General features: G+C 46.4%; 1 protein-coding gene across 1 annotated transcript in view; it reads left to right on the forward strand.

Moving 5' to 3' along the window:
* Positions 1-11,228: 11,228 nt before the first annotated feature.
* MYO3A (myosin IIIA) overlaps positions 11,229-24,419 on the forward strand; it is a 109,370-nt gene continuing 96,179 nt past the window's right edge. Inside the window, exons 1-2 of the mRNA XM_088653864.1 lie at positions 11,229-11,406; positions 13,644-13,778. Coding sequence (XP_088509990.1) covers positions 11,239-11,406; positions 13,644-13,778 — 303 coding nt within the window. The 5' untranslated portion in view covers positions 11,229-11,238. The remainder of the gene's footprint in view (positions 11,407-13,643; positions 13,779-24,419) is intronic.

Here is a 24,419-nt window from a genome sequence, read left to right on the forward strand (position 1 = left end):
TGGAATCTCATCTTTCTCAGGAGAGCCAATGGAGTAGCTTCCCATCTCTCCCTCTGTTGTAACCTGCTGCAATGGCTCAGGTTGTTGCCAGGTAACCATTGAGGGAAGAGGCAAACATGCTGGTGTGCTGGTCACTGAATCTCGGCAGAGCTGATAGAATGGCCCTGCTCTCCACCTCTCCTTCTGCTGCAGCTTTTAGGATAACTACGGTATTGTGAAAGTGAAAAGAAGTTGCATTTTTATAGCAATGGACCAAGAGGGCTGGAATTTGTGGAAAGTGTGAAAATGACACAAAATGTGGCAGTTCAGAGTGAACGGCAGATATGAACAGTCACGTTTAAAATCTCTGAAATCCTGTTCCTGGGAATCTCCGCCCCCCCCCCCCGCCTGCTGGAAAGTTTGTGTTGCCTTTACTTTGGTGCTCAGGAGCACTTCTTCATGGCAGTTTATCTAGGCAGTGCAAGCTCTGTGGATTTCTAAAATATCAGCCTGCATGCTGATGAAGTTATTTTTAGACTTCCTCTGTGACCATTGTTCAATAAATTAAAAGCAAGGACTCCAAGACATGTTATCATGTCCCTCTTAATACCTTGCAAATTAACTGGCAAATGGCTCTCTCCTGCATAGCAGGTGCAAAACACATTTCTGCCCTAATCCTCTTGACCAGATAGAAGATAGTGGTAGGCACTTGCTTAGCTGCCTGCCTTTAGAATATAAGTTCTAAAATCCCACTCCTGGGGCCTTTGCCTGTTGTCCTACTGTCAGATGGCCATTCAGTGGGTGGGCCAAGGCAGAGCGGGGGAGAGAAGGGGAGTTTTTTTGGGGGGGATAGGACTCTAGGGACAGATGTCTAAGAGCAGAGCAGAGCTAGTTGCTCCGGCATGCTGTGTACCTGGGGGCGGGGGCTAGCTGCCCATGGGGGCGGGGCATGCATCCCAGGGGACATCGCCAGCAGCGAGTGGTGAGCATCCCAAGGTGTCCCATGGGGTGTGGCGGCAATGTCACCCCCCCTCAGGGATGACACCCAGGTCGGACCGCCCGCACCGCCCCCACCGCCCCCTTCCTCCGCCAGTGGTCTAGGGGCCCTGACAAGAGGGCTGTTTATTGCAACAAAGCTGGCTTCATGCTTTTTGAAGTAAGTGATACTCATTGCTATCTAAAGGGCCCCAACATTAAGCCCAGAGTCCAAAATTACTTAATTCAGGGACGGGGAACCTTAAGCCTTCCAGAACCTTAAACAACTTCCATTATCCTGGAGCATTGGGCACATTGCCTGAGGATGATGGGAGTTGTAGTCTGCTACCTTGGAAGTTCAACGGAATCCATTCTAGAAGTCCATTCAACTTCCAAAAGGGTTTGGAAACCAAGGTGCGGCTTCCGATTGGCTGCAGGAAGCTCCTGCAGCCAATTGGAAGTCGCAGAAGCCGCGTCAGACATTTGGGTTCCAAAGAACGTTCACGAACCAGAACAATCACTTCTGGGTTTGTGGCGTTCGGGACACAAAACGTTTGTCTTGCAAGTCGTTCGAGATCCAAGGTACGACTGTAAATATAGGCCCAGATGAAACCTAAATCATTTCAGTGGTGCTTTCAGGATACTTCTTCGTTAGTTGGTTTTTAGACATTTATGTGTTTCGTTCCCCTTAACTGAGTAAAATATGATTGTTTTATAGATTTGTTAGAGGTATACCAAAAGGTGGGGCAGAAATGGACGGAATAAATACAAAGAATATAGAAATATGAATGCTCTTATTATGATGGTGTATCATGATATGGGAGGCTTTCAGTCCCTGCAAGAGCACAGATATGGTGTTCCTAAAGTAGCTTAGAGAAACAGCTACACGTTGCAGTGCCAACGCATGAACTGAACCAATCCAGCACTTCTGCTGCCTGCATTGGCACCACAAAAACCTCCCCGTTGCCTTGCCCCCTCCCTCTCTATCTAAGCAATAGTGACCCACCAGTTGGCAACCTAGTCTAGTGCCTCTGCCCCACCCTGTGATCCTGTTTCTGCCAGGGCCTCCCATATTATGTTTCCCCCATGAAATAAATGTGCATTTATAAGAGAGGACCTTTTAACTATGAATAGAAGTTTTGTCCTGTATTCGCATGGATCAAGACTCAGTGGTGGAAGAAGGGGGGTGTAGGGGATGCGGGTGTCACCACTGAGGGGCAGCACTCACCACGGGGCCTGCAGCGCGCCTGAGTCACGTGTCTCTCCCAGGAGAGACACAGTGGCTTGAGCGCGCGCAGGATCCGCTCTGCTCGTCCGCTGCCTCCCCCTTAGCTGTAGGGGCAGCTGAGTGGTAGGAGCCAGGCAGACTCCGGAAGCTCCGTGGAGCGTCCTGCCCCAGCTGGACCTGCCCCCGCGGGTGGCTGGCGTCGCCCCGGGCACAGGGCACGTGTGCCACCCCAGGCACCCGATCGGCTTGCTCCGCCGCTGTCAAGGCTGGGCCCAAGAAACACAAAGCATTGTGGCTTCTGGTCCACAAACAATGCACAAGATGATACAAGTGTCATATGCCTCACTTCAGCTAAAATTAAGCAGAAGTATTAGTAAAGTAATTAAAGCTCATTACTCATTTCTGCAACCGAAGAGTTATTTCTCCTTGACATGTTTTTAAGTAAGTGGGATTTTGTTTGAAATATGAAATGGCTTATGCAGAGGGATAGGGAACCTGTGGCCCTCCAGACATTTTTTGGACTACAATCCCCATCATTGTGGATCACTGCCTGGGGCTGATGGGAGTTGGAGTCCGACAATATCTGGTGGACCATTTATCTTCACCTCCATCTTCATACTTTCCATCCATTGCCTTCTGTGTGTTCAGTTTTGGGAGCGGGAAAGGCTTGGGTTTTGTTGACGCTGTGTAAAGCTCCATGTTGATCCCTGTTGCTAGTCTGGCAAACAAATGAGCACGCACCGCCATTTAACAGCAAAATGTCAGAGAAACTACTTAATGTATTGGGAAGCAGCTTTCCTTCTTTTCTTTTAAAAGGTTACCCTCTGAAACCAAAAGGGCACCATGATACAGCGCCCACTTTGCCATTACACTAATAAATCTTTTAGGAAACAGTCGTGCATTAGTTTACTTCCAGTTTCCCCAGGTGCATTGACACAAACAGAACAAGATTTTGCATCAAGCCCATTGCTGCTAAGGAAATCTTGAGGATTCCAATTTTCTAAACTGTTATTTTGGTCGCAGAGTACAGAAAATTCTTTCCTCTCCATTTAAACCTGTTCCATCAGGGTGAACAGATGCAAAAGAGAATAGGAGTCCTGCACCCTTAAAAGTTGGGTAGAAAATAATTTTTTGTTGTTTAATTTATATACTAACTTTCCTCGCCTAGGATCCCAGTGTGGTATTTTAAAAAGCAAAGACGAAGCAACATTCTAAAACAGTTAATATGTTCTAATAACAAATGTAATTAAAAGCAGTTTAAAGATGTAAACCTTATTGTACCCAGTGATATTTGGGTTGCCAGGAACAGCCACCAAATGCCTGGGTTAAGAGGAGCCACCACAAAAAAGGCCCTGTCAGGTGACACACACCCCTTTTCACCAATGGCATGGGATTTCTAGAAGTCTGATGAGGACATTTGGCCCTTGGATTGAAAAAGATTCCCCATCTGTATCTTAAAGCTGCCCTCTCAGTGCCTGGATCTGGCAAACTTAGGAATGAGCTATGAAAGGACTGGTTAGTAAAACAAGGTGGCAGAGCTGACAAGACTTTTACTCTCTTGTCACAGTTATCCTTTTAGGCCTAGCATCCTCCAGAAAATATAAAGTTGTTTGTGCCACTGTTTGCTGCTCTCCCTAATTGGATAGAAAAGATGACAAATCCAAATCTCCAGATGGCTATCTTTGGAACATCCCCTAGAGATTAGTGAAAGACCTAGGAATATTTGCGGATGAACCTATAGACCGGCAGCTAAAAGCATCGGATTTGTGAGATGGGTGGATGGCAACATGGAAACCTAGTCCATTGTGCAGTTAATCATAATTGAGTACACTATAATTGATAGAGTGAACAGATCTTATACGTTGCCAGCTTCTTCACTTGCAGGAGCACCCCCTGCTTTTAAACACCTGCCATGTCAAAAAGAAATTCAGCTGTCAAAATTGTCTGTTCTTCCACACAAAAGCGCCCTAAGTAACGTGTCCAAACTTTCAGGGAGCATGAGACACCTGCACTGCAAAGTCAGCATAGTTTCCTGTTAGTTTCCAGTTGTAGCTTGTGTGACCCGTTAAGGCATCTATGGTTTAGAGCCAAGTTTCCATAGGAACTACCTCTTAGTCTGCTGTCAGAGGGAAATCCATTTAGGTGCTCAGGGCAGCCTATTTTGGTATGTGGAGCACATCGAACAGCAATACTCAGGCGTCATACACACTCTCCCTCTTAATTCTGTTCCTCGGTTTGTTGATCTTCGAAGCAAGCCGTAACCAACATCCAGCGTTAAACACAAGAGTTCATGCTTGTTCTGGATTGGCAGCCTCGGGGCTGAATTCCTCTGTTTCTCACTATCTAGAGTGGCCTGGTGAAAAAGGCAACAGGGGCTACTGCACCTTTAATAGCTCTAGAGAAGAGGGAAATCAGCAGAAAAATATTTCACGAGATTCTGAAAGGTGCACGTGCTCCTTTAAAACAAAACAAAACAAAACCTGACCACCCCCTAGGTGGTCTTATTAGTTGCCTGGTCCATTTTAATTCAATGCATTTCTGCCCAGAAAGACTTGAGGGCAACCATTCACCAGCTATTCAGTAAACCTGTCTTCTGTTGGGTGCTGAAGAACAGCTCCATTTTGGAAGGAGTTGAACGGCATGCCCTAGCCTAGATACAAAAGACTATGTGTCCTGTTAACATGCTGCCTTTAAAAATGGGTTTATACAGACCACACAAACATTTCTTCAGCCATCTGTGATTAAGATTTTGGCAGATCCAGATCCATAAGTTGAATTCTACTCTTGCTTGAAGTTTTTTTTTCAAGAGTAGACTGCTATAGCAGGCCAAGTGTAAAAGAGGAGGGGGCTCCTGTATTTTTAACAACTTTACAGAAGACAGAATTTATTTATTTATTTATTTATTGCCTTCCAGGGACATAATTTATTTGTCACTCAACTAAAACGCCTATGACTAATCTGCAGGTAGAGTTAAAAACAGAGGAGGTGGTACCATCCTTTTATTTGCGAAAAAATGTATACCATTTAGTACAGGGGTAGGAAAGCTCTGGCCTGCCTGCAGACCACATTTGACCCATGATGCAAAACTCACGTACCTGCTGCACACCTGACAAAAGGTGTGAGGCAAGCAAAGTTGTGGCTGCCCTGCTGAAAGCAGGATTAAACCTCTTGCATATCAGCTGATGGGGGGGGGAGTTCAGTCCTGCTTGGTTGCTATCTCCCTACCCCTTTAGCTAATTTTGACAGGTGGGTGGAATAACCCACCAGTCAAAATTAGCTCCCTAGCTTATAATATTAATATTAATTTCGATGATAATTCCTCTCAGCAGTTTACATAAAATTCCCTTCCTTTTAAATATAAAACAGGTGCCTCAAATATATTGCATGTTATGTTCACTTAAAACATTTATTTCCGTAAGCCCACTTATTTAATTATGTACACTTGCTTTTAAATGTTTGTAGGTTTTACCTGTGTTTTTATTGAAAATAACTTATACTGTTTTTGTACTACCGGTACAACTTAGGTTTTTTTTAATGAACTGGTTTCCAAACATTTCTAAATAAATAAAAGCAATAACAATGCAACAATATTTCAATAACATTTCCTAAAAACAAAATTAAACTATACATCAAATAAAACTGAAAGTGTACAGAACAGAAAATTAAAAAAAAATAGGAGCCGGAATCTAACAAAACCTGGGCAAACATGTACGTTTTTAAGAGATATCTGGAAATCTCCACTGTCTCCATCTCATGGATTATCTGAGAGAGTGTGTTCCAGAGGGTGGGTGCTGCACCCACAAATGAAGTGGCCACCCGCTGGTGACGTGGAATGACCCCAGCAGGGTCTCATCAGAAGATATTAATCATCAGCTTGGTCTGTACCAGGGAAGATATACCAGCAGATATATCTTCTAGGTGTGCCGCTCCCAATTTGTTTAGGGCTTTAAATGTCAACAACAAAACCTTGAACTTGACTGAGTAGCTAATAGGCAGCGAGTGCAGATGTCTGTAAAGTGAGTTAATGGGACCTTACTCTATGGTATGGTTCCAGGGACCTATTGGCCTGCCAGAGAATCCAATTTGGCCCAGAGGCCATTTTCCCCAAACCACACTGACCTGTCGAACAGCTGACATCACTAAGTGACATCAGCTGATGGGGAGGGTTCAGTTCTCCTGGGTGCCAGTGAAGCAGACACCTTTCCCCACCTCTATGGGTAAACTTTGACAGGTGGGCAGGATCACCCACCTATAGTGACATCAGGTGAGTGACCCCACTCCCACCTCTTAAAGTTGGCCCAAGGCGGGGCCAGGCCAAAAACATTCCTGGCCCCTTCTCTGTTTCCTAGGCCAGTCAGTGTGTAGTGGTTAGAATATCTGACTAAGAAGATCGGAGTTCGAGTCCTTGTATTGCCCTGAAGCACAGCGGGTGACCCTGGGGCAATTGCCGTCTCTCAAGCTAACCTTCCTCACAGGGTTCTTGGGAGGACAAACAGTGGCATGCAGGTGTCTGTCGTCTGCAGCTTTCCAGAGTGAAGGTAGCATATGAATAAATAGTTTGCTTAGGGTTTCATCCTTCAGAGCCCCTTCTCAAGAGTCCTGGCTTTCTGCTTGGGGTTATCAAAATATGTGGGCATCCTTCTTTAGCCTGGCTGCAGGCAGCAGCAGCAGCAGCACCTGCCGTTCGGGTCCACAACGAGGAAGAAAAAGGAATATCCACCCGGGGAGGGGCTGATCTGCTGCTACTAATGCAAAGCTTATTGCTTGTCTCCTAACGCCAGGTGGCTGCTATCCAGGCCACCAGGAACAGGAGGGCAGGCGGCGGATTTTATTTAATTTTTTTTTTTAGGAGAAGAACAATCTGTTGCATGTCTCATTGGAAAGAGTGCGAGGGAGGGCGCGGTGGTGGGGACTGAGATGGGTGTCTCCCTTATGGATCCCTGGAAAATAGCAGGACAAGAAGGAGGGCGAGACTGAGCCTGCTCGCGTGGCCTTCTGTTGACCCCCGGGGTAAAGCATCCGCTGCAGGTCAGGCGAAGGGTCAGGATCCGACGGGCGGAACCCCTGGACAGCTGCCTGCTCCGCCGGAGCAACCTGATCTGGCCATCTTGAGCGAGGAGAGCTGAGCGCCGGTGGCGCCGGGATCTCTGCTTTCCCGCCCTGATTCTCTGAGGGCGCCGCTGGATGGGCCGAGCTACCCGCGGGCAGAGGGAGCTGGTGGCCGCGCAGCACTCGAACCCGCGCCCGAGCCGCTCTCCAGCGGGGCAGGAAGAGTCGCGTGGGGCTCCTGTCTCCGCCCTGCACCACCAGGCAAGGTAATCCCTCTCGCTCCCCAGGACTGTGTAGTGTCGAGAAGATTGGGAAGGTTGGGGCGGAGGAGCAGCTGAGCGCGCGCGATGGGGAGGAAGATCGCCCTTGCAGGGAGTGTATAGGATTCCGCGCAAGGAGCGCGCGTTTACCAGAACGGTGAGCTGTGTGTGCCCTGCTGCTCGTTGAGGCAGCAAGGAATCTGCTGCGTGTTATCTCCCCACCATAGGTGCCGGCGCCCTGGGTGCCCTAGCACCCACAGAATTCCCCACAAAGGGGCTGGGCACCCACAAATTTCGGCGCCAGGGCCATGTAGGCTGCATGGCACCCACGGCCCCGGGCGCCCACGGTCGCGGGGCCAAGCTAGTACTCCTGCCCCCCCACCCACCGCCAATCCCCGGTTATCAGACTGAACAAAAACTACCGTAATGGCGCGTGCTTGCTGGGGAGAAAGCTGCATAGGATCGGGGTGCGCGCGTAGGCAGCAATCCTAAACCGATTGTCGTGGGAGTAAAGTAAGATGAATGGACTTCAGTGGGGTTTGTTTAACTGGGTCTTGCGGGTGTTTTACTCGGTCCCCTTTGTTCTATGGGGCTGCCTCCCTAGTAACGAAAGAGTCTGCAGCTGTATGGCTGCAAATAAAACGTTTTAAGTGTGTTGTAAGATGAAAGTAAGTGAGTTTGTTCACTGGCTGCTAATGCCCATGGTCGGAAACTTGGCAGTAGCCTCGGTTTGGTATCAAGTGTGAAGTGCCATGAACCCTAGTGACATCATAGTAATAGCAAAATACTAATTTTAAAAGCATGAGTTGTTAATGCATGTGTCGGTTTGTCACATGTACATGTGAACTACACGTGACAAGAAGCAGGAGCCAATTGCAGGTGCAATTTCTCTCTTGCCCCATGTGCAAACATAGACCCGGGACTCTTAGTGTAATAAGATATGGTCAGCTGCTGCAAAGAAGGAAACCTGTTGCATATGATGTGGCCTTGAGCCCCATCGATTTCAATGAAATCTGCTTCCAAGTCAGTGTGCTGAGTGTCTCGCAGGTGTGGTGCCTTCAGTGTCTGCACTTTTCACACCTCTGTGCATCACAACGTTGTCTAGTCTAGCGGTCCATGAGTGGTTTGACCATGAGAACATGTAGTAGGCAGTAGGCAACATTACAAATATATATTGACAACTGCCATTATCCTAACTTTATATTGTTTACCTTTTTCTAGCTGGCTAAACTCACTGCCCATATTGGTGTTGTCGTAATAAAGCACAGCTCTCGTGTTAATCCTAGCCTGTTCTAGAGGGTCTATAGATGCCTTGTTCTTAACTGGCTTTGGGGGAACTAAGCATGTTATGTGCAGTTGAACGTGTAACAGTGTTTTAACGCCGGGAGCCTTTCATTTCCTTGACCAGGTTATCTGATACTCTTCCTTAATTTCTAACTTGGATATCAGTACTCAGATAAAGCAAGCAATTCTTGGGTTACGGGTGACCCAGTTCTTTGGCCGCAGATGCTTTGTTGTTGTCAGCTCTGACAAATAGACTTGAGCAAAGGTATTGATTTTTATGACACTTGTAAATGTTCATTGGCTTGTAATAGGAAAATTAAAAGGTGCTTAGACTTGGGGATCTGGCTTGCTCTTCAGAAATGTTCATTGGGCATCCACTTGTTGAAAAATCACTTTGGGTTTTCGTCTTGTTTTGCTCTGTTTCTTAAATTGAATGCTGCTAAGAGGAAAGTAAACGTGAGTTTGTTCATGGACTACTGATACCTAACCCCTGCTTAGCCGTGCACAAAGCATGGGCACCATACAGAATGATAGCAGCTGCATCACCTATATCAGTGCTTCCCAACCTTTGGTCCCCAGCTGTTTTGGGACTACAATTCCCATCATCCATGACCACTGGGCTTGCTAGGTAGGGATGATGGGAGTTGCAGTCCAAAAAACAGCTGGAGACCCAAGATAGCGAAACACTGGCCAATACTATTTACAAATCCTTAGTTCTTAGAGTAGGGAGAGGGGAATCTTTTTTTCTTACCATTGCCCTCATTCCCAGGGGGAAACGGTTGAGAGCCACATGCCACTCGGCCCTGAGCCAAAAAAACGGTGGGGCCGCTCCCTCCCCCTCCCCAATTCGTTTATTGAATGTATGCAGGCCGTTCCCCATTTGTGTGGGGGTTGCATTCTGGGTTATTGCGCATGCCAGCGGTTGTTTGTAAGGCTGTCCCACCCCTGTTCCCGCCCCCTTCCAGGGCCAAAAAACAAAGCATGCGTCAATTGTCAGTCGTGTGCAACATGGCTGCTGCTTGTATTCCAACCTTCCTCCAAAGGAACTCAAGGCGGCAAACCTGTCACTACTAAAACAATACAATTAAAACTTAAAAACAGGGCGGTTTGCATCCTAAAAATACAAGATAAGAATGCAAAATAAATAATAAAACAAGGACAAAACAAAACTATAACCCCCCCCCCAAAAAAAAATCCAGATCAAGGGAAGTAACAGTACCACTCTATTCTGCCTTGCAACCACAGTTTTGAATACTGTGTCCAGTTCTGGGCACCACAATTCAAGAAGGATGTTGACAAGCTGGAACCTGTGCAGAGGAGGGCAACTAAGATGATCAAGGGTCTGGAAAGTAAGCTGTATGAGGAGCGCTTGAAAGAGCTGGGTATGTTTAGCCTGGAAAAGAGTAGACTGAGAGGAGATATGCTAACCATTTTCAAATAACTTAAGGGCTGTCACATGAAAGGGCATGCTTGTTTTCTCCTGCTCTGGAGGGTAGGACTCAAACAAATGGCTTCAAGTCACAAGAAAGGAGATTCCGACTGAAATTCCAGGAAAACTTTCTGACAGTAAGAGCTGTTTAGCAGTGGGACAGACTCCCACGAGAGGTGGTGGACTCTCCTTCCATGGAGGTTTTAAAGCAGAAGTTGGATGGCCATCTGCCACGGATGCTTTAGCTGAGATTCCTGCATTGCGGGGGGGGGGGGGGTGGAGTAGATGACCCTTGGGTACATTCCAACTCTATGATTCTATGATTGCAGAAAAGGCCCATTCTTGTGTTGCCACCCTCTATACCTCTCATGGAGGAGGCACATGACGGAGGCTTTAGAAACTCCTGGAATATATAATCTTCTCTCAAAACTAATCATTCAGGGTTGCCAGGAACAGGTCCTTCAGCCATCACATGTCTGGGCAAACAGATGTTTTTAAATTCCTCTGAAAAGTTAATGGCAAGGGAGGCTGACACTCCTCACCAAGGAAGGGCATTTCAGAAACAGGGAATCTGCCAACGTTTGGCTTGTCAGAGGCCTCTATTGAAATCAGAGAAGAGGCGAGATTTGAACTGACTACCTGGCTGACCTCTAAGCCACTATACCAGAAGTGGCCATCACGGTGCCCTCCAAGCTCCCATCATTCCCAGCCAGTATATGATTGTGAGAGTTGTAGTCCAACAATATCCAGAAGACAACACAATGGCTACCTCTGTACTATGTGGTCCTAGTGCTGTCTTGGCACTATCATGTAAATGTTGCCCAAAATAGCTGATTTTAAAATTATGTCTCTTACGCCTTTTGAAACTTTTTTTTTTTTTAACAAATATTTCTTGGTAAAGAATTAATTAACTTTGAAACATAGTGAAATGGATAAACACATTTCTGTTCCGCTTCCTCTGTAATCGGGATAAGTGTTCTCAGTGATTGTTTCAATGGATATATTTCCCCCCCCCCCAGGAGTTGCTGTTTGAGATGCTGCCCTTAACTGGCAAAACGATCATATTTGACAGCTTTCCTGATCCTTCAGACACCTGGGAAATAGTTGAGACGATTGGCAAAGGAACATATGGGAAGGTTTTTAAGGTGTTCAACAAGAAAAATGGGAGCAAAGCTGCAGTCAAAATCTTGGATCCAGTTCACGTAAGTTTACTTTTAGAATTGAGGCATGGCAGAGACTGTCGTAGCTCTAAGAACTATGTTTTATTCACATATTTACACCTTCAATCTGCATGGAGGGAGTCCAGCTCTTACAGCATGGTCATTTCAAGAGGGTATTGTCCCCCAGAGCAGTGCAGCACTGGCATCAAAGTAATCTCCCCCAGCTAGCCTTCAGCCAGCCTGCCCAAGATAGAGCCCACTGTTAGTTCTCCCCCGTCATCTTCCCAGCACACCTTGCTAAAGATTCTTTTCCTGTCACCCCCCACACAGTTACCCTGTCAACCTTCTATCTGCCCAGGTCCAAGATTCCTCTTAAATGGGCCACCAACACCTTTTGTCATGTTAATGTCTCTCTGGAAAAAAAAGCTTAGCCTGTATTTTTCCACTGGCCTCCAGCCTTCCCTTCAATACAGCAAATAATAAAAATCCTACCATTTATTCATTTCTAGTGTTTAGGTGTGTTACCACCACCCCCAATCTATAACAATATATTCATTGCCTTTATTGGCTAGCTTATTCTTCCTCTGTTGTTTCATAAATTGCCACAAAGCCCTTGAAATGCTGGCTGCTGTTTGAGAAAGGTGGAGTGTCAGGTGCAAACAGGTCCATAGTTTCTGCTTCATGGACTGTGAATGTAATGCCCTCATTTGTGGAAGTTTGACCGCAGAGATTATATCGCTTCCTTAAACTGAAGGACTCCTGAGTGTCTGAAGAGGGAGCCATTGCAATAACCAAGGTGCTTGAAATTTTCCATCTTTCTTTAAGAGCACTGGACTGGATTGAACTGAAGAAATGAAATAACTAACTAAAAAAAAACACCAAGCAACTACTATCAATTTACCTTTTTCTTTTTACTGACTTAACTCATTGGTAGGTTTGTTTTTTTTCTCTTTTTCTAAATGCTTCTTGATTTTTACAGCGGTTTTAAGATATGTGAAATATAAAGAGAGGACGTTCTTGACAAAACTAAGAATATGTGAGTCGGAACTCAAGGAGACCCCTTTTGGTAGCCTGCAATGTGGAAAAACAGGAATAATGCTATCAGTATCCAACTTGTTTTATAGGCTGCAGTTTCTATAAAAAAACCTCCATCCTGGCTTCAAAAAGGACTTTGCAGCAAATGTACTTCCTGGATCAGAAACCTGGTGTCCTCTTATGACTACAACTCCCAGCATCCCTAGCAATTGGCCATGCTGGCCTGGGGCTGATGGGAGTTGGGTACAGTATTCAGAGGACCACAGGGTTCCCATCCCAGCTATATACACACTTACCAAGAAATAAGTCTCATTGAACTCAGTGGGGCTTACATAGAGTAGACGTGTATAGGATTGCACTGGGGGGAAGCCCCTAGAAGTGTTCAGTTCAGGTTATGCTTTTTCTCAGACTTCAGACACCTGTTTCCCAATTTCTCTTTTAATCTTTCAATATTTTATCAAAAGACCAGTTTGTTTTCAGATTCTATGCAGTGCAAAGCCTTTTGACTGTACATCAATAAGTATACCTAATAACAGGTAGATAGCCGTGTTGGTCTGACGTAGTTGAAACAAAAAAATTAAAAAAAAATTCCTTCCAGTAGCACCTTAAAGGTAAAGGTAAAGGGACCCCTGACCATTAGGTCCAGTCGTGACCGACTCTGGGGTTGCGCGCTCATCTCGCATTAATGGCCGAGGGAGCCGGCGTACAGCTTCCAGGTCATGTGGCCAGTATGACAAAGCCACTTCTGGCGAACCAGAGCAGCACATGGAAACGCCGTTTACCTTCCCGCTGTAGCGGTTCCTATTTATCTACTTGCATTTTGATGTGCTTTCGAACTGCTAGGTTGGCAGGAGCTGGGACCAAGCAATGGGAGCTCACCCCGTCACAGGGATTCGAACCGCCGACCTTCTGATCAGCAAGCCCTAGGCTCAGTGGTTTAACCACAGCGCCACCTGGGTCCCAAATAAATTCCTTCCAGTAGCACCTTAGAGACCAACTAAGTTTGTCATTGGTATGAACTTTTTGTGTGCATGCACACTTCTTCAGATACACTTTGTGTGCATGCACACGAAAGCTCATACCAATGACAAACCTAGTTGGTCTCTAAGGTGCTACTGGAAGGATTTTTTTTATTCTTTTATACCTAATAAGTATATTATTATACATTGTCCATAAAACATGTTCACAAGGTGTTCCATTAATTCACTGTTTCTTTTACTTTCCATCCATGTCACTACCGGTAGGACATTGATGAGGAGATTGAAGCAGAGTACAACATTCTGAAAGCTCTTTCTGACCATCCAAATGTAGTCAAGTTCTATGGACTGTACTACAAGAAAGATGTGAAAGATGGAGACCAGCTATGGCTGGTTCTGGAGGTAGGTGCTTTGCTTATTGGTTGGTTTTTTGTTCTCCTCCTGTTTTTTAAGTGACCACCCCAACAGGATACTGACAAGCTGGAACGTGTCCAGAGGAGGGCAACCAAAATGGTCAAAGGCCTGGAAACGATGCCTTATGAGGAACGGCTTAGGGAGCTGGGTATGTTTAGCCTGGAGAAGAGAAGGTTAAGGGGTGATATGATAGCCATGTTCAAATATATGAAAGGATGTCATATGGAGGAGGGAGAAATGTTGTTTTCTGCTGCTTCAGAGAAGCGGACACGGAGCAATGGATTCAAACTACAAGAAAGAAGATTCCACCTAAACATTAGGAAGACCTTCCTGACAGTAAGAGCTGTTCGGCAGTGGAATTTGCTACCAAGGAGTGTGGTGGAGTCTCCTTCTTTGGAGGTCTTTAAGCAGAGGCTTGACAGGCATATGTCAAGAATGCTTTGGTGGTGTTTTCTGCTTGGCAGGGGGTTGGACTGGATGACCCTTGTGGTCTCTTCCAACTCTATGATTCTATGATTCTAGGATCTTGAGTGAGAAAGCTCAATGTCATTACTAAAGAGTTTTGAGTGTCACAGGATATCATTCTAATTGCACTTACTAGATACAACAGAGGTAGACAGTGTAGTGCCTTTAAATTGTCATTGGACTACCACTCCTATCAGTCCTAGACAGTGTAGCCAATAGTCAGGGAGGATGGGAGTTGTAGTCCAAAACATCTGGAAGATGCCATGTTGTTTACACCTGAGATACTACATCAAATTGACTTGTCTCCACCCCCATCATTCTGCTTGGACACTGAGGTCCAGTGCTGAGGGCAGGGCTGTCTTAAGCTTATCTGGCGCCTTGGCGCAAGGACCCCTGCTTGCCCCCCCACCCCCACATTTCTCTTTGGGCAGGCAGCAGAGAGAGAGAGAGTCCTCTTTTTTTAAAGTGGAAGGGCTGGTGGGGACGAAGAAGCTGGGGGACGAGGCCTTCGGAAAAGAGCCAAGGCCGCCGTGGGACTGATCTTAAGCGTGCGGCTTCCCCATCGTGGGCGCATCAGCTGGGCTTCTGGGGAGCAATGGCTTCTGCTTCTGCTTGCAGACCTCGAAACCATTGGGGAGTGCATGGAGGAGCAGCACGAGGAGGAGCGGCCACGGGGGCTGCCCAGGAGGAGCCCGCGCCATGCTTCCCTTTCTTGGCACTGCTGCTGCGCTCAGGACAGGCGCAGGCTCCTAGCAGCGAGGAAGCAGCTCTGGGGCTTGCCCTCGGTGGCTGGCCACCTCCTGCCCTCGCGCGCTGCGAGGGTCTGGTGAAGCGCGTGCGTCGCGGTGCGCCTTGGTGCTTCGACAGCTCCTGCTGCCATGCCCTGAGGGCCCCTTCACTGAGGGGCCGATGGGAAAGGCGAGAGGCAGCCCTCCGGGCGGGCAGCGGCTGGAGGGCGGCTCCTCCAGTGGACCTGAGGCTCCGGGCGCGGTGTAGCAGGGAGGCAAGCTGATGTGGGGAGGCGTCGTGTCCAGCCTCCGTCTCTTCCGTGGCGCCCTCCAGAACTTAGCCTCTATGGCTAAGACGCCCCTGGCTGAGGGCCTTCTGGCGGTTCCCTCACTGCGAGAAGCCAAGTTACAGGGAACCAGGCAGAGGGCCTTCTCGGTAGTGGCACCCACCCTGTGGAATGCCCTCCCACCAGATGTCAAAGAGAAAAACAACTAACACACTTTTAGGAGACATATGAAGGCAGCCATGTTTAGGGAAGCTTTTAATGTTTAATAGATTATTGTATTTTGATATTCTGTTGGAAGCTGCCCAGAGTGGCTGGGGAAACCCAGCCAGATGGGCATGGTATAAATAATAAATTATTATTATTATTATTATTATTATTTATTTATTTCAGGACCCATCATACCCCAATAGCCTAAAGCATGCCTTAGGAGTCTCTGGTACCACTCCCTGTGTGATCATTTGTGTTTATGATGGCTTTTAGGTGGTTTTTGAAAGCACCTCAAAGTGCAAGTAGATAAATAGGTACCGCTCCAAGCGGGAAGGTAAACGGAGTTTCCATGTGCTGCTCTGGATCGCCAGAAGCGGCTTTGTCATGCTGGCCACATGACCTGGAAGCTGTATGCCGGCTCCCTCGGCCAACGCGAGATGAGCGCTGCAACCCCAGAGTCGGTCACAACTGGACCTAATGGTCAGGGGTCCCTTTACCTTTACCTATGTGCAGATATGTGCTGCTTATAGCCAGAGCCAGCTCACAGACGAGGTGGGGTGAAACAGCCACCTCAGGCAGTGGAAATACAAGAGGCAGCATCCTGCCCATCCCTACCACTTCTGTTGCTGGAAAAACTCTGCTTTGCCCCTGGTCTCCCCTGTACCCCTAAGTGGCAAAGCACTCTAGGATGCCTCCCCTCTCTCGCCAAGTCGATGAGGGAGGAGGCATTCTACCACCCACCTTTGCCACCTGGTGGGACGGGAGATTCAGCCATGGCTTCTCCTTAAGGAGAGGCCCTTGCTAAATCTTGCTTCCTACCAGCAGAGAAGCCCAGTCCATAGTGAGAAGAACGCACCAGATCAATGCAGCCCTGCAGCCCTGTAAGCTTAGGGCAAGCCCAGTGTCTTTTTGAGAAGCACTCTGGGGAGGCCCAACAGACTTGAGGAAAATATTCTAGCCTGTTCCAGGCATCAGCTGATCTCATGTGAGACAAAGATTAAGTGACTGGGCACCTCAGATCTTGGGGGGAGAACCTAGAAATGCCAGAGTTTGCCGGCAGCTCTGCTTGTCATCTTCATGCCTCGCTATTGCAGTACAGCCAAGGAAAGACTGTTTCTGCTTTGTTTTGAGCACCTAAGCTGCTATTTAATGTGACAGTAGTAGTGTCTTGATTTGGCCCCGCAAGTCAGCTGTTAATCTGCAGCGGCATCCATAGACGTCTTCCTGCAGAAAACCCCATTTTCAATGAATGAGAGTTATACAGTAGCTCCATTGACGGGCGGAGGCAGGGGTGGGGGAGGAGCAGCTCCCCCCCCCCAAAAAAATCAAGTAAATAAATAAAATTACTTAACTAACTGACCAACTGTGTCACAGATAACTAGGTTCTGCCCCCCCAATAATAACTCCCCCCCCAATAAATCCTGGCTATGCCCATGTTGACTTTGGAAAACAATTGCTAGACATTTAAGTAAACCTCTGAAGGGTGGGCATATTAACGCCCACAATTTTACTTACTACATGATTGTTGGGGAGAAAGTCAGGCCAGCAGCAAAATGTTGCGCTTCACTTTTAGATGCCGGCCATGCCCTTTACCCAGGTATTCCATTCCATTCTCCCTCCTCCCCCATTTTCTGTCACACACAAACCTGCATGAGTCAGCATTCCAGGGCCACCGGAGCATGCTCAGTTCCCACTAGGATGTTTTAAGGAGAGCTCCCCCTCCCCCTTACGATTTCCCCCCCTGAGAATTTTTTTAAAAAAATGATATCTACAAAGCTGGAGGAGACTCTTGAGGGATCCATGGACTGCAAGAAGATCAAACCTATCCATTCTGAAGGAAATCAGCCCTGAGTGCTCACTGGAAGGACAGATCCTGAAGCCGAGGCTCCAATTCTTTGGTCACCTCATGAGAATAGAGGACTCCCTGGAAAAGACCCTGATGTTGGGAAAGATGGAGGGCACAAGGAGAAGGGGACGACAGAGGACGAGATGGTTGGACAGTGTTCTCGAAGCTACCAACGTGAGTCTGACCAAACTGCGGGAGGCAGTGGAAGACAGGAGTGCCTGGCGTGCTCTGGTCCATGGGGTCACGAAGAGTCGGACACGACTAAACAACAACAACAAAGCTTTGGCTTCCTGTAAGCTTTTTTGCTGCTTTCCTCTCGTTCATGGATGGTGCTGTTTTAGCTGGATCAACACTCATAGCCTGAACCCTGCGAATGGAGAGCATGAAATACGATGACTCATCTTTGTAGTTCAGCTGCAGGCCTGCCCTGATAACTGTTGCGTTATGAATTCTTCCTTGCAGCAGCCCTTGAAGTTAATTAATAATGCTAACCACACACACTACTAATCCCAAAGAATAATTATCATGGAGGATTATTGTGATCCAGTTGGCAGCAGTGTTTGCTAATTTAAAGCCCTGCCTGAAGTGATACTAAGTTATATTATTCGGCTTTGATCCCCCCCCCCTTTTAAGAGTTAACATCAAGCGTTTGCATTTTATTCCCATTTAATTCCGCAGCAGAGATGTATAAATATTTAAATTTAACTGTAAATTCCTCAGTGGGCCTGTACTTTATCAGTTGTGAGTTTGGTTTTTATCAAAATAAATGGATCAAATCTTCTGTGAGGAATTAACAATGGGCTACAGGGAGGTTTGAACGCTATTTGGTATGCAGAGACATCTAAATATTTGCATAGCTGAAACTGTGCTTCAGATCTCACAAGCTAGTTTATAGAGGCCACAGAGTGTTCCTTCCTTGCGATTTTTTAGAATATAGGGAGGGGGGGGGAAATGATATAGATTAAGTGGAGAATCATGCAAACCACCTTGAGTTCCTTGTAGAAAAAGATGGGATATAAATGTAAATAATATATAATGATTCTTATTATGTGGCCAACATCACTGTCTAACTGGTGTGCTTTATTTGCAGCAGTGAATAACCCCTGGTTATATAAGGATGTTTTTCTACCAGGTTCTGTGACTCGCTTCCAACCCATCCAGCAAGGTTTCTACTCCAGACTTGCCCAACCTGATTGTGGATGATAGGAGTTGTGGTTCAAAATATCTGGAGCACACCTGGTTGGAGAATGCAGCTATAGTCTTTTCCCTTTTCCCCTTGAACTTGGAAACTAAAACCTTCAACTACCTATAAAACAGAACAGTGATAAGTGGTCCTTCTCCGAATAGAAACCCCCAATTCATAAGCTCCCACAGTTGTCTGTAAAATAAATTGGTTAAGAAGGGTTTCTCTGAAGCGTGTCCCAGTCGACTTATTGAATATTAATTGCAGAAGTGGTTTTGCTGCTTTTATAGTATGTATTCTACCTCATTATATGCTGCTTCGATAGCTTCTGGCTGTGAAGCAGTTTATGCACCTGCAAGATAAATAAATGGTGGTCTCGCAGTCTGTGGCAAGGCAGGCATGGAAGTATAGGAAGCTCCCATTGGCCCATCTAGCTTAGTATTTTCGGACTGGAGCTCTCCGGGATTTCATTCTCTGTTCTCTCCTAGCCCTGCCAGGAGATTGATCCCGAGACCGTCTGCCTTAAAAGCAGGTGCTTTGCCCCTGAGCTATTGCCCTTCCCCAGGACTATATGTATATGCATACACATATATGTATGCGAGAGCCATTACATGTTGCTTCTGTTCAATCTCAACCCTATTTGGGATGGTGTGCAAAACAGTCCAGATCTACCAAAGGTAGCAGCAGCCTGCTTCAACAATTATAAGTTTCCCAATTCATGAGGCTTGCCAGAGAGCAGAAGCTGGTATTTGTCATACAGAAAGCAGCCTCAGTGTTTCCCAACTGCTTCGTATTATCAAGTCCAGCTAATGGAAACAGATGACTTTACTGTAAATAAGTAAGTAAGTAAGTAGGTAGGTAGGTAGGTAGGTAGGTAAATATCTGTTCTTTTACTTAAAATCCAGAGTTTTGCCCCAGCCCCCTTTTGAATTTCCTATAAATGCTTGCTTGCATTTTGCATTGCATTTCCTTTTGTCCACCTTTATCTACTACATTTACATTTCCTTGTACATCTCTTTCCTTGGGCTAATCAGTTGTACTACCTGTGTGGAAACAATATCCCAATGAGAATGTGTACCAAAAGCAGGTTACTTGGACCTGCTTTTTTGATAATGACAAAATGGTTTACTAAGGAACCGTTATGCCTGCTCACTGCAATAGCGCTGAAAATAGAGCTGCTTTGCTTTTGGCTGTGTGCTCTAATTATACTACATAATATATTGTCTTTCAAAAGAAGCCGTGTATGGGAAATAAATGTGCAAGCCAATATAAGAGAGCCTTTTCCTACTCTTCAGACCTGAGTATTTTTCCATGCTGCCCTGTATAATTGCTCCTTTCAATCCAGCTCTGCCTTCTTTGATCCATTACGGCTCTAAACTAGCCTTGATTTAGCCATTTCTAATAATCAGCCGCGTAATGCCTCTTTTTTTTTTACTTCCCAATTACAGTAATTCCGCTCTTTCAAAATTATGTCCCCCTTTCTCTGCAAGATCAAAGATTTGTAACTACAAGTAGGCTTTAGAATATTGAGGTCTGGTAAATACTCGTAATTTTCTGGGGAAAATTATATATTACAATCCCTTGCTTGAGCAGACTGAGGGCATAAATTGTTGCCTACCCTGGGGTACAGAATAAAGGCCTGCTTTCCTAACACTTTGTTTTCATCATCATGTAGAAAAGCAAAAAGCCAGATGAAAGTTTAGGTACGAGTTCTCAGGTATCTGCTCTATTAGTGTCAAGATTTGATTTATGTCTGGGGACCTCCGGTTGATCACAAAGCCATGAGCAAGTGGGATTCAGCCCTGCGGGAAGAATCCAGCTTTTTGGGGGGGGGAATGGGGGCATTGCGCGGGTGCTGCAAGCCCCCTAAAACAGGCACCCAGCAACACCCAAAAGTGGAACTTTAGGTAGAAATCAACATCAAGCTATGCTAAATGTTATGTCTGGGCAAGTATTTCAACTTGCCAGATGAAATGACCCCCAAGTGCTGATCTATGGGTTCTCCTGACCCCCTGAGCCAATTTTGGGGAGTATATGTGGAGGGGGAAACCCCCTTTGAAGCAACATCTGGAGGGCTACAACTGTCCTACAGGTTACAAGCTGGAGAACTCTGGCAACTATAAAGCTCACCTTGGTTTTGAGATGGGCAGCTCCTGAAGTTTGTTTATAAGCCAATCTTGGGAAACCATCCCCACCACTTCTAGTGTGAGAAATTGTGACTCAGTAAGTGGCTGTCAGTTTACTGCCATCTGCTTTGCACACAGAAGGTCACAGGTTCAATCTGCAACATTTGTAGAAAGGGCTGGGAGGGGCTTCTACCTGAAATCCTAGAGTGGCTCTCAGCATAGACAATATAAGCTACATGGGTGAACAGTCTGATTTGGTATAAGGCAGTTTCCGGTGTTCTTATGTCTGATCCTCAGTACTTGTTCCTCTTCCCACGTCCCTCCAATATCAAGAAAAATTATTGCTTTATGGGTCCTATCTTCCTTGCCCGTCTAGCACAGCTCAGTGATGGGCTAATTGAGAAGCAAGTGAACAAATGACTTCATTTTTTATTTTTTTGAAAGACCAAATTTATAATGGAGCACTTGCTTTCAATGCTTCCAAGTGCCGTTTTAAATTGCAACCCCGTCATCAAAATCACCCAGTTCCTCTTGCAGTTCTAACTCATCATTCATCTGTAACACAGGCTGCACATTTCTATTAGCAGAGCACATGCCCTCTTCTCACCCCAGGTAACCAATGACTCAATACGGGCATTAGGAAGCTGCTGTGCCTGTAGATTCAAGGATCATTAGCCCCAGCGCTAAGGCACGCTGATGTTCACAGGTGGCAGAGGATGGAAGAGAAGCAGAACTAGGTACCCAAGAGGTGCAAAAGGTGAAAAGGAGCCTAGACCCAGGCAAAAACAGGAACCAGCATCCCCAGTCACACTTCCAGACTTCCTTTTGCTCTGCTGTCCCCCCGTCCCCCCAGGAAAACCCAGTCTTTACCACTGAATAGGAGCAAACATCCATCGGGTTTTCCTGGGGGAAATGGTGGGACAGAAAACCTCTTGGACACGTGCTTTCTAGACATGGGTCAAGAATAAGTGTGGATGAGCCCACAGACCTTCAGTTGAACACAGGGGCTTGGGTCAGTGGATCCAGACATCTCCCCTGTTCCTCCACATATCAAGAGAATATGAATCATAGAATCATAGAGCTGGAAGAGACCACAAGGGCCATTCAGTCCAACCCCCCTGCCAAGCAGGAAACACCATCAAAGCATTCTTGACATATTCCTGTCAAGCCTCTGCTTAAAGACCTCCAAAGAAGGAGACTCCTTGGCAGCAAATTCCACCGTCGAACAGCTCTTACTGTCAGGAAGTTCTTCCTAATGTTTAGGTGGAATCTTCTTTCTTGTAGTTTGAATCCATTGCTCCGTGTCCGCTTCTCTGGAGCCGCAGAAAACAACCTTTCTCCCTCCTCTATATGACATCCTTTTATATATTTGAACATGGCTTTCATTTCACCCCTTAACCTTCTCTTCTCCAGGCTAAACATACCCAGCTCCCTAAACCGTTCCTCATAAGGCATCATTTCCAGGCCTGAATATGGGTTCCCTTGTGCTCCTGCCAATGCTTCCGCCCAGTGCCAGCCTCTCCCTTCCACTAAGTGGCAGTGGCACTGACCTTGGTACTGGGAGCTGCTACCGTAGGTGCGTGACGACACCCTTCTCTGCTGTTACTGGGAATGTGTGGTTTTAAAACCATTATAAGTGGTTGCATTAACATCCAGTTCAGTGAGTGTCAGATTAGCATTGCGACACGTGTTCATAGTTATATAAAAGTCTGCTGGCTCAGAGCGAGAGTTCCATTGTGCTCTTCCCCACTGACATCCCCAAATGCCATTCAAAGGTGATTCATAAGCGTAGCAGAATATTTTAGGCAAACGGGGGTGAATTCTGTTGTTTTCATTTCCTTCTGCTCCCCAATCATATTTTCACAGATATTGTTGCTAAATTGCTGTATGTTCAGCTGCACCAATTTAGACAGCTGACGCTGTGTTGTGTGTGTTTGTAAAGACCTAACCTTTGATCTGTGCCTACAAAGACAGTCATGGTGAATGGCGCCTTGACACAATTAGTAAAAATAGACATGGGAACAGAAAAATTAAATCGGAGGGGACACTTTGCCCATGAGGTTTTCCCTGGGCTGTGGAGAAAATAGAACAAGGCTTATATTAACCCGGGGAACGTGGAGTGCTGCTTGCCCAGTTCAAAAAAGGACATGGATGACTACACTTCCAAATATCCCTTGTCTGTTATGTATTGAAATATCCCCCTCTTGAATTTCACTACAAATAAATGTGCTTTATGCTGTGCAAAAAACCATCTTTGCATACATTTGTTCCTGTGTGGCCCGAAGAGTGCTTCGGCCTCTTCCTCTGAGGATCACAGTGATTTTAACTTCGCCTGACAACTGCTTTTCAACGCCTTCATTTTATGCACCTCCAAAAGTGCCAGCTTATAGGAAGATCAAATAATAATTTAAAAAGTACCAGATACTAAGAAAGGGAGTTAGGTGGAGGGCGTGTTTATTTTGTATGATTAACAAGTTTCTTGGCGTGCCAACCTTTAATTTATGCTAAGCGTTAAAAAGCTGGGGGCACAGCTCAGCGGTGGAGCACTTGCTTGGCATGCAGAAGGTGCCAGCTTCAATCTCCAGGCAGGGCTGGGAGAGACCCTTGCCTGAAATCCTGGAGAGCCACTGCCAGTCAGTGAAGGCAGTACTGAGCTAGATGGACCAACATTCTGCCTTGGTGTAAGGCTGCTTCCTAGCTTCCTATGTAAACCCAAGATGGCTGGCATCCATCTGTCTCGGGAGACAATGGAGGACTGCGCCTTTGGAGGTGGTCAAGCTGTTGGATGTTTGCAGCACCTGCTGTGGCTGTAGATATCAATGTGGGAGAGACATGTTTTGTTGCAGCTGGGGCAGATGGAGGTGTCCAGTTATGCTCCTGTAGATGCACCATGGCATTTCTTCTCTCTGCGCTCCTCCCTGTGGTCATTTCTCCTCAGATCACAGCTACGGATACACGACTTGACTGTCTTGTCTCCATGCACTGCGATTGTCTGCAAGGCTAATGCTGCCAACCTTCGTGTCACGTTTGCAGATTTTTTGTGTTTGTGATCTCGGGTGGCACACCAAAACACAGTTTCTTCAGGTCCACAATCTCACATGGTGCCCCGAAACACACATTTTGGGGTACCATGCCTGAAAAACAGCAACATTTTTCCAGGGTTTGAGATCTCGCATGGGTCATGTGATTCATGTGGAAATGCAGACCCAGAAGATTTGGACTGTGTCGTGTTAAGGGTATGCGTTTGAAGTCCTACACTTCAATCAGAAGAGATAGAGACCCATCAGTGATGATCAATTGTGTGGATGGGAGATTGAGTGTGTGCTTGTTCTAGTAAAGGCCTGGAAACCAAAGGCCTGGAAACGATGCCTTACGAGGAACGGTTTAGGGAGCTGGGTATGTTTAGCCTGGAGAAGAGAAGGTTAAGGGGTGATATGATAGCCATGTTCAAATATATAAAAGGATGTTATATAGAGGAGGGAGAAAGGTTGTTTTCTGCTGCTCCAGAGAAGCGGACACGGAGCAATGGATTCAAACTACAAGAAAGAAGATTCCACCTAAACATTAGAAAGAACTTCCTGACAGTAAGAGCTGTTCGGCAGTGGAATTTGCTACCAAGGAATGTGGTGGAGTCTCCTCCTTTGGAGGTCTTTAAGCGGAGGCTTGACAGGCATATGTCAAGAATGCTTTGATGGTGTTTCCTGCTCGGCAGGGGGTTGGACTGGATGGCCCTTGTGGTCTCTTCCAACTCTACGATTCTATGATTCTATGATTCTAGTAAAGCACT

Source organism: Zootoca vivipara, chromosome 11, assembly GCF_965207765.1.
Source record: "Zootoca vivipara chromosome 11, rZooViv2.hap1.1, whole genome shotgun sequence".
NCBI lineage: Eukaryota > Metazoa > Chordata > Lepidosauria > Squamata > Lacertidae > Zootoca > Zootoca vivipara.